General features: G+C 35.4%; 1 protein-coding gene across 1 annotated transcript in view; it reads left to right on the top strand.

The window, feature by feature from the left end:
* The window catches only part of LOC107602996 (gamma-tubulin complex component 3 homolog), a 21,999-nt gene extending 13,730 nt beyond the window's left edge, over positions 1 to 8,269 (top strand). Inside the window, exons 8-17 of the mRNA XM_016295658.1 lie at positions 1,376 to 1,484; positions 2,501 to 2,690; positions 2,849 to 2,984; positions 3,099 to 3,167; positions 4,750 to 4,885; positions 4,993 to 5,081; positions 5,172 to 5,303; positions 5,401 to 5,541; positions 6,660 to 6,776; positions 7,980 to 8,269. Coding sequence (XP_016151144.1) covers positions 1,376 to 1,484; positions 2,501 to 2,690; positions 2,849 to 2,984; positions 3,099 to 3,167; positions 4,750 to 4,885; positions 4,993 to 5,081; positions 5,172 to 5,303; positions 5,401 to 5,541; positions 6,660 to 6,776; positions 7,980 to 8,135 — 1,275 coding nt within the window. The 3' untranslated portion in view covers positions 8,136 to 8,269. The remainder of the gene's footprint in view (positions 1 to 1,375; positions 1,485 to 2,500; positions 2,691 to 2,848; positions 2,985 to 3,098; positions 3,168 to 4,749; positions 4,886 to 4,992; positions 5,082 to 5,171; positions 5,304 to 5,400; positions 5,542 to 6,659; positions 6,777 to 7,979) is intronic.
* The last annotated feature ends 2,874 nt before the right edge of the window (positions 8,270 to 11,143 follow it).

The following is an 11,143-nucleotide window of genomic DNA, read 5'->3' on the forward strand; positions in this document are numbered from 1 at the left end:
TAACAAACTTGTGGCACCCTACAAAATTAATTTTGTCACAATATTTGAATTTCTAACTTCGCTATGATAATTTGAAAAGTATAGATATTCGGTACAACAGGAAAGAACTGCAGAATACACTTTCATACAGATATTTTTAATATTAAATGTTGTCCATCAGTGGTGATAATCAGTAGGCTAATTTCTAATGAAGAGACCAATTTATATGACAGATTTTAATGTAGGCTTTTATACATATGTAAACATTATTTAATTACCATTATAACTAGCTATCTCACACATTTTTGCTCACTCAGTGTTTTTTTTATTTTACAGTGGGGTAATTTTGGTGCAGTAGCACAAGATAGCTTGATTTCAAACTTTGAATTGAATAAAAAAATGACAAGTAACCAGTCAGTAATAAAATAAGAACAAATAAAGAAATTATTAATGATAGCACAAATAAAAAATAACTACAGGCCTTCTAATAATTTTTTTTTTTACCAATTATCCAAATAATGTTTAGTCCTAGAAAGCTATTATTATCAGAACACGTGAGCATAAATAGCGGTTAGCAGATCGATGAATTAGTGGCCAGCGTTACCAGAGTTGCCCATACACCTTGTTACAACACAGTAGGGCTATTGCAGACAGAACCAATACTGTACTACATCGATGTTTCCTGTCGGCTCAATTTTTGAGTGGACTTTGCTGTTCTGATGAGCATGAACGGTATACGAGTGGAGCGACTGAGCAGAGCGCACACGCATAGAGCGGGATAATACGCAGAGCGTCACACCACGTGAAAGTGAAACCTGAGCGGTGAACTAATTTTCGGCAGCCGAAATTTCAGTGCATCTCTAATTATTGGCGACATCAGAAATGGATATTATAAAATAGATGCTTTTTTTGAACATTTTAGCAATTTAAAAATATTAAAAAAGGACGGAAGAAAATGTGAAAGAAGAAAAAGACAAATATTTTTTACACGGCACCTCTGCTCTCGACAGATGGCACCCCGGTTGGGAAACGCTGATCTAATATATATAAACACATTTTAGTAAATAATATTTAAATATAATAAGTATTATATTATATGTTACAAATACAGTATATTTTTATAAATATGTTAGTAGTAGTAGTATGCTCATTTTGTTGCTCTCCAGGTAAAATGTGTACAATAAAGTATATAATAGCACACTTGTACTCATGTTTGACCTGACCTATATCAACCACCCAGTACACACTAGGAAGGATGTGTATTTTGCACAGCCAAGCACCACTCACATTTTCTTCCAATTTGGTTGTTCAATGCTAGTCATTAACTAATAGTGATTAATTTTCAGACTAAAATGAGCCTATAATGATGTGTTTTCTTCCTTTCTGTCCTCTCCAGGTGCTACTCATTGGCAAATCCATCAACTTCCTGCATCAGGTATGCCACGACAGGACGCCGCCGGGAAAGATCATGCCCGCCTCCAAATCCACCGACTCTCCCAAAGATGGTAAGCTAGCGCTAATGCAGTCACTTAAAATCGCTGTGTTTATGCTGTCTAATGTGATATTTGTGGCCATAATGGCAGCTAATAGTTAAATAACCTGCTGAAAGCGAGGGATGGAGAAAGAGAAGGAGAGAGAAGGATTGATCTGTTGTGGAGGAAAGTGCTGTTTTTGACTGCCTGTCTGTGGTGTAGTTGTCCATATCGACGCTGGCTGTATTTAACTTCTTTGCTAGCATGGCTAATCAATGCTCTTAGGCTCTAGCATACATCTCTGTCCTTCAGTGTGTTTCTAGAAGGTTCTTTATTTTCTGGTGTTTTGTCCTTCTCTTTCGTTCTCTGTGTTGACTTTGTGTTTTACTTTTTCTGGCCTTAAAGCTGTTTGGTCTTTACATGTATATCCTTTGTGTAACCTTGCAAAAACCATGTATACCGTAATTTTGTAATACTTTTGTAACACAGTCATTTAGCTATAGTTTATAACTTGTTTTACTGTTTTTCAAGTTTTCTTTGAATCTAAGCTTAGTTTTAGTTGGTTTCAGTGGTTTTAAAAGTTAAAGTTTTTGTCACTTAAGTGATTCTTTAACACTAGTGTAATTTACACATAAAATGAGTCAAATCTTTTTCATTTATGTATACAAAAATCACAGCTAAAAGAAATATTTTGCTGCTTGGTGGATGGAAAACAGGATGCTGAACGCTTGTTGGCAACAAAAATATTTCAGTTTCACAAATTCTGTTATTTTATTTTAGTTAGTTTTTCAACCACTCTTTTTAGTTTCATTTCATTCATCACCCCCCATTTTGTTTGTTTGTTTATAAGTTTTGTCTTTATTCTGTTTTTTAGTATATTGTAAATTTCTGGTAATGTTTGCCAAAAGGATTTACCAAAATTGTTTATTTTTATTTTAAGTCTTTCTTCTCATCTTTCCTCTTTTTCTTAATTTACCACTTTTATTTCCTTTTTTTTCTCTCTCTCATGTTTGTACTTTTATTTAAAACACTGTGTATCTCTTTCTCAGCGGTAGAGTTGTTCACTGATCTGGAAGGGGCCTTTCAGAGTAATATTGATGCTGCATATTTTGAGACCAGTAAGTATCTGTTGGATGTGTTGAATAAGAACTACCAGCTGCTGGAGCATCTTCAGGCCATGAGGAGATACCTGCTGCTGGGCCAGGGAGATTTCATCCGACACCTCATGGACCTCCTCAAGTAAGTTTGTGTGTGTGCTCATGGGTGACCTGTCATTAAAGCATAGACGTCTCTGTTTTAGCTTGATGCGAGTGTGCTTGATTTCATTGTTGATTTATAACTGATCTTTCTCTTTTCTTCGACTCCTCGATCTCTCTTTATCTCTTGCTCTCTCTCAGGCCAGAGTTGGTGAGGGCTGCCACCACTCTTTACCAACACAATCTAACCGGTATCCTGGAGACCGCTGTCAGGGCAACCAATGCCCAGTTTGACAGTCCTGAGATACTGAAGAGGCTTGACGTCCGGCTATTGGAGGTACGTAGTAGGGACTGATTCAAAAAAACAAACAAACGAAATGCAGGCTGATGGTACATTCCAGTACATAATTGTGCATCACTGAATGTGGGTCTGGTGTCCTCTTTTGTCCAGGTTTCTCCAGGGGACACTGGATGGCATGTCTTCAGTTTGGACTATCATGTAGAGGGGCCCATTGCCACGGTAAATAAACTCTTTTGGCATAAGCCCAAAGTTAACTTTGCTTATCCAAGTTCCGTCCTTTCACTCTGACATTGTGCGTGATGTATTTTTCCTCATCAGCACAGGGCGCTGAAGTCCACACTCACGTCTGCATGCAGCATGATTTTCCTGATCACTTAAAGTTAGTCTTTACTGTTGGCCCATAATGCATTTGGGTTTTGACCTGGGAGAGATTTAAAACATTAAACACTAAATAAATAAAAAATATTGCATAGTTTTAGCATTCTAGTCTTGGTCTGGGTCTTGGAACCAGACCCTCCAAGTAGGTCTGGGTAGTATATCGAGTTTGTACGATATATCAACATATATTTTTATAAGCGATATGGTATATCGCAATATGGTTTATATTGATATACAGTAGTTTGATACGAGTGCATCTAAATAATAGCAGTACACATAGAGTGAGCTGCTGCGGGAAAAGTGCATAATCCAATTTGTCCTAAACGTGAGACATGCTTTATATTAAGGGCTTTAAAATAACTCCTAACATATAGTTAACATGTATAGTTTAAAGCAGCTCAGCCCGTCAGATGCTCTGACAGACTCGTGTGCTGCTGACAGATAGGCTACTCGCACTGTTTAATGTGTTCGAGATGTGCTGGTTTCCTCGGTGCATAACTTACATTTCACAGGTATATTCTCCATCTGTAAACATTAGAAAGTCATGGAAATATTTCCATTTTGCTGTCAGGATCCTTTTGCATGCAATTTTCTGCTACACTTCGCAGACTTGCGAAGTGAATGAGCACCACCGCACGCATGCGCGCAAAACGGAGCGCAATAGAATAGGAGCACAATAATTGTCATATGTAGAATTTTAAACCTACAAGTACGTGTATTTTATAATAGCAGATAGCAGTAATGGGGTAATCAAAAATAAAATGCAATTAATAAACTGTGCTCTTGTTTATTTACTTAAATTTTTAGTTTAGTGAATTTGAACTTCTGCTTTACTGTAATGTTACAATGTTAGAATGTAATGTGAATTTAGCCCGTTTTTTGCACATAATGCATAGCATAGCATACTTTATGTATATATATATATATATATATATATATATATATATATATATATAATTCCAAATAGAAATTGTAGATAATGCCAAGATATATATACTGTATATCGCATTTCAGACAAAAAAACAGAGATATTACTTTTTTTGGGCCATATCGTCCAGCCCTACCTCCAAGACTAGACCACTTGAGACTTAGATCCAGACCAATACTTATCCCTGAGACCCATACCAAGGGCTGTCCAAGAACCAACTAGTAAATTTCAGTGAGCCACGTTGCTGAATTGACTTTTGATTTTTCATATATTATGATGTTGTGATGCCTAAATCACTTGTAGTCTTTAAAATGATTGATTTTAGTTTTTAGTGTTTTATTTCTAATTTATTTAGACAAAATGGGCAGCATTTTAATATCAGGCATTAATCGGTTATTGGCCATGACATTTAAAATAATGATCAGCTTTTCAAAATGGGCCAGAATGCTAATATCAGTGCATCCCTAACCACAGTGTATGTCATACCTGTGTCAGGTGTTCACCCGTGAATGCATGAGCCACTACCTGCGAGTGTTCAACTTCCTGTGGAGGGCTAAAAGAATGGAGTACATCCTCACAGATATATGGAAGGGTCAAATGTGTAATGCCAAACTGCTGAAGAGCATGCCGGGTGAGTGCTGTTTTCATTCTGTTAGATGTTATAAAACCAACTTAATCTGTTTGCCAGATCTACCTTTCTCAGCAGACAGATGAGATGTGTGCTGTGTATTTGCGCAGAGCTCTCTGGTGTGCTGCACCAATGTCACGTTCTCGCTTCCGAGATGGTTCACTTCATCCATCAGATGCAGTATTACATCACATTTGAGGTACGTCCTTCTGTATGTTTGTCTTTTTCCTGTTTCTCCTTCCAACATTTGAGACATATTATTTATCATATTGTTTTTGTGTCACTGTAGGTGTTGGAATGCTCTTGGGATGAGCTGTGGAATAAGGTCCAGCAGGCTCAGGATCTGGATCACATTATAGCAGCTCATGACGTTTTCCTGGACTCCATCATTTCTCGCTGCCTGCTGGATGTGAACAACAGGGTACGATGCACTTACACAGGGTAATTGTGTACCGGTGGTGGTCCCTCGTACTTGTCCTCATTTCTGTAACTCTGTTGTCCTCTGTGTGTGTTTGCAGTCTCTGTTGAATCAGTTGCGCGCAGTGTTTGATCAGATCATTGAGTTCCAGAATGCTCAGGACACACTGTACCGCTCCGCGCTAGAAGAGCTGCAGCTACGCATCCAATTTGAGGACAAGAAGAGACAGAGAGAAGAAATGGTATGTACAGACAGTCAATCAAATCAGTGCTTTTCCACACATTTAATGTAAGTTGAATAGGTAATGATATTACAGTCATTGTGCTTTCATCCTGTATACCGTATGCAGTCCAAAAAAAAACAATTGGCACATTTTGACAAGTGAAATCAGAACATTTATCAGCTAGTTAGTGGCCATAAAACATATTTGTTTGTTATATGTATTTTTTCCACTTGAGAATGGGATTATTTAAAATGGGAACTGTTTATTCCTTGCAAACCTGTGACAAACAAGCATAGCATCATTATTACGTGCAGCATCACCAAAATATGATCTTCATATCTCTACTTTTTAAAACCTCCAGAATGTCTTGCCCCACAGAGTTTCTACTTCCAGTGTAATACTGTAGACAAATATTGCTTATAACTGATGGAGGATTACTTTTTAAAAGAAAATTGAAAATGTATCACCATTTCCACAAAAATATTAAGCAGCACAACAGTTTTCATTGGTAATAATGCCATTGATAATAATAAAACATGTTTCTTGAGCAGCAAATCAGCATATCAGATTGATTTCTGATGGATCATGTGACACTGGAGTAATCAAAGCTGAAAATTCTGTTTTTCATCACAGGAGTAAATTACATTTTAAAATATATTTAAACAGAAACAGTTTCTTTAAATTGTAATATTTGACAATATTACTGTTTTTACTGCATTTGATAAAATTAATGCAGCTTGGTGAGCATAAGGGGTTTAAAAAACATTTGTAAAAAATTTACCAAATCCATATGCTCCAAAACAAAGATGGCCATTGATATAACCTGAACTTCAAAGAAGGCAAGACTTCTTTAAGCCAGAACATTCCAAATGGTTAAGTCACGTGTTCATTGTGTCAATCACTGTAAAGGCGTCTGATAATCTCCATGCAAAGAGAATTATGTTCCACTCCTTTATTTGAGTCTGGAAAGTGGCCAGTAGCAAAGGTATAGGCCAAAACAAGAGTGGCTGATCCTTTTATGGGGACGGTGTTGGTTTTCTATCGTCATTGATTTTTTTTTCTTTCTTCTGTAAACAAGTGTGTGTGTGTGTGTCTTTTTCTGTGCTTGTTTATAGCTCTGTTTCTGTGTGTTTCAGGGTGAGTGGGGTGTAACAGCAGAGCAGGAGGCTGAGGAAAACAGACGTGTGCAGGAGTTTAAAGACACCATACCAAAAATGTGCTCTCAGCTCAGATTACTCACACATTTCTATCAGGTACCCTACATACCCTTTCATACACTTTAATATGCTCGCCCAATAAACCAAATATCACTTCATGCATGCATGAAAAGTGCTGAACCAGCAGGGATCAGCGTGAGAGAACATGCTTAATGGTGTATAGTAGAGCATTTTATGCTGATCCACACATTACGTGTGCTACAACACTTAATGTGAATTTTTTACAATTACAGCAGAATGTGGTTTATACTTACCACATATTGTACTTGTTAATACTAGATAATAATGTAGAATGGACATTGATCGATCATGTTTATATGAACATAATTTTCTGATTAAAGCCCATATTCTGGTTAAACCCTTTATTATGGAAAGACATTTATTTGCTTTAGAGCTATTTGAATATTATTGTAATATAAATGTAATCAGTATATTTTGAATAAACTAAGACATGCTCCTAGTTTTCTCACTATAATCTTGTGGAAATACTGGAGATATTAAACGCATAATTGGAATATGTCCAAATTTCATTATTAGAATTGTCATGTAAACGTTTGTCTCTTTTCAGTATACTAATGTCTTGACGATTATTGATAATTATTTTGGTTATGACCGATATTATCAGTGTTTATCATCAATTTGCATGCTTGGAGGTTTTAAAAAATTATATGTATTATATATAATGTTATATAATTCATTATATATATATATATATATATATAATGAATATAATGTTTTATATTAATTTATAATGTAATTAAAAGAAAAAGATTAAGCATTAAAAGAAGAAAAATTCAAAAGAAAAACCTTTTGAAATCTGACAGTCATAGTTTAAAAATTGTACTGTATATTAAAATAATGTTTTTGAAAACTTTGACACAAAACCTGACAAAAAATGTTTTGCTACTTGAAATAAGTCCTGATATGATCTGCTTTCAATACGAACCAATACTGATAATTTTCAACCTGCTAATGTTGTTCAATAACGATTAGAGTCATCTATATACCACTAAAACTATTTAAATTATATTTATTTATTTAGGGACAATTCACAGTATATGTACTGTAACATTATTAGCTTAAAGATACATTTCATCCGTTGTCCCTGGGTGGCAGCTACAATACCAAGAGATAGAAACATGTGAACTCAGTGTAAGAGTCTAGTAAGCTCAACGTTGTGTATAAACAAGCATCTGAAGCTCATATAACCCTGAGATGGTTCTTTCTCTTCTCCTTTAGGGCATAGTGCAGGAGTTTCTGCGGCTGCTAATGACGGATGAGAGTCTTCAGTTCCTCAGTTTCCGTCTGGACTTCAATGAGCACTACAAGGCTCGTGATCCGCGCCTGCGGCCCTCGCTAGGGGCCACTAGAGGGAGACGAAGCTCTAACATCTGACCTTGCAGACTTTGGGAAAGTTAATGTTATGTGGTTGCTGTCAAGAGACTGTTTATTAATAGGGCTACTCAGAACTTTTCTGGCGCTCTGTAAGAAACTCATATAACAGGGAAACTGTTTATAGAATATCCTATTTCACTGATGAATATAATGTTTTATATTAATTTATAATGTAATTAAAAGAAAAAGATTAAGCATTAAAAGAAGAAAAATTCAAAAGAAAAACCTTTTGAAATCTGACAGTCATAGTTTAAAAATTGTACTGTATATTAAAACAGATGAATAAATGTTTTTGAAAACTTTGACACAAAACCTGACAAAAAATGTTTTGCTACTTGAAATAAGTCCTGATATGATCTGCTTTCAATACGAACCAATACTGATCATTTTCAACCTGCTAATGTTGTTCAATAACGATTAGAGTCATCTATATACCACTAAAACTATTTAAATTATATTTATTTATTTAGGGACAATTCACAGTATATGTACTGTAACATTATTAGCTTAAAGATACATTTCATCCGTTGTCCCTGGGTGGCAGCTACAATACCAAGAGATAGAAACATGTGAACTCAGTGTAAGAGTCTAGTAAGCTCAACGTTGTGTATAAACAAGCATCTGAAGCTCATATAACCCTGAGATGGTTCTTTCTCTTCTCCTTTAGGGCATAGTGCAGGAGTTTCTGCGGCTGCTAATGACGGATGAGAGTCTTCAGTTCCTCAGTTTCCGTCTGGACTTCAATGAGCACTACAAGGCTCGTGATCCGCGCCTGCGGCCCTCGCTAGGGGCCACTAGAGGGAGACGAAGCTCTAACATCTGACCTTGCAGACTTTGGGAAAGTTAATGTTATGTGGTTGCTGTCAAGAGACTGTTTATTAATAGGGCTACTCAGAACTTTTCTGGCGCTCTGTAAGAAACTCATATAACAGGGAAACTGTTTATAGAATATCCTATTTCACTGTCATCGCCAAATAATTTCAGTCACACACAATCGACTATCTAGTAATTTTACAGTGTAATTGTCAGTAGCATAAGGTCACAGGTCTGTTGTGTTTTTCCCCCTTCAGTTAATATGTGAATATTAGTTTTTGTGTTGTTTTTGTAAAGAATTGTGTTAGTGTTTACATTTTTGGTAATATTTAAGTCTATTTGTTATTTACATTGATTGATTTTCTTCTAGTGCCCTTTCTTTTTTCATTTTGAAGCGAGTTTGTTTGCCTTAATGTCTCCTGATGTTGAAAAAAAAGACACATCTGGCTGTGACAGTCAATTTCTCTGTTGCTTTTGTGGCATCCTCTGGTTCTGGATCAGTGTTGAAGGAACCTTTTGCCTCTTTTGAGTCCATTTTCATTATTACATATATATTTTTGTTGTTAAGTTTGTAATTATACAGGCTGTGATCTTTGTACTGCGTGTAAAAAAAAACTTAAATGTCAACCAGTTCTTTAATTTATATGAATGGACCTGTTAAATTACATGCACTTAAATGAACTACATGACCTCTGTAAGATCTTGTAAACTCACCTCATTTCGTACATGCAAAATCAATTACCCACAATGCTGTGTGATCTTATCGAGCCTCAGGTTGATACTGTGAGGACAAAGTTACTATTCTGAAGTATTGGATTATTATGGGCAAGATTATAGATTACTGTTGTAGTGTTTATCCCTTGTCTTTCCCATGTTCATGAAATGTATTGATGGAAATGGCTTGGTAAAGCTGGTGAAAATTTGTCTCGCCCTCCTCCCCAGTAGTGCACACTTTTGTGGTGAAGATGAAAATTGACTGATACGTTTTTTTTGTCCTTGGATTCAATGGAAAAGACAGCGAGGTGCCACTGCAATTTTTTTTTTTTATCGATTTTTTAATGCGTCGCAGAGATTTGAGGGTGAAGCAGAGTAAAATGATTGTCCATTAAAGGGTTTGAACTCCTTCACTGTATAGCACACGTGTACAAAAGCAGAGTTCAAAATGAGCAAACATCCTGTCATTCTTTTCTCGAACAAATAAACCTTTTTATATAAAATAAAAATGTGGTCACTTTCCTTTTGGTTTTAAAGGTACATTCAAAGTGATAGTATAAATAAAGACGTGGTTCATAATTAAAATGTGAGCAAGATATTTTATTACTAGGTTTTTAGACTTAATTTTAATATTGAAGATCGTTAACTATTGAACAACAGAATTGTGATATTTTACAGAAAGAGTTTGTTGCACTGATTTTATTGCCTTAAAATTACAGCTACAATAAAACTTATAACAGATAATTGTAATGAAAAGCTTGGTTAGTTGTAATGGATTGTACAGTAATTGTAAATTTATGTATAACTGATGTAAATTTGATTATTTAGTAATTTGCATATATTACAGTAATACAATCTCATGCATATGGTATTAAATTTTAGTTTATAGATGAGTTTGTGCGTGTGTGTGTGTGTGTGCATGTTTATGTGGTTTATGAGGACACAAATTTGTATAATAACATGGGTATGGCATAGGTATTACAAGGAGAAGGTGATTTATGAGGACATTTTCAGTGTCCCCGTAATTCAAAAGGCTTATAAATAATTCAGAATGAGTTTTTTTGAAAATCTAAAAATGCAGAAAGTTTCCTGTGAGGGGTAGGTTTAGGGGTAGGGTTGGTGTAGGGCAATAGAAAATATGGTTTGTACAGTATAAAAACCATTACGCCTATGGAGAGTCCCCATAAACCATAAAAACAAACCTGTGTGTGTGTGTGTGTGTGACAGAGAGAGAGTTCTACTAGACAGTAATATTTTGCTAGGATATTTGTAATGGGATATTTTCTATAATATATTATATAGATATTACCTCATGGTTTTCACCCAGAAATAATATTATTTGGGACCTACAGCGAGGTGGAAAAGCAGGTAAATATTTTTCATTTTCTTATTTTACACAAATTAGCCTATTTATTGAAAGAAAGAAAAATCAAAGAAATATGTCTATATGTATATATAGACAATATGTATATCTTTCATTC

This window comes from Sinocyclocheilus grahami, unplaced genomic scaffold (genome assembly GCF_001515645.1).
Source record: "Sinocyclocheilus grahami isolate Dianchi unplaced genomic scaffold, SAMN03320097.WGS_v1.1 scaffold339.1, whole genome shotgun sequence".
Lineage (NCBI taxonomy): Eukaryota > Metazoa > Chordata > Actinopteri > Cypriniformes > Cyprinidae > Sinocyclocheilus > Sinocyclocheilus grahami.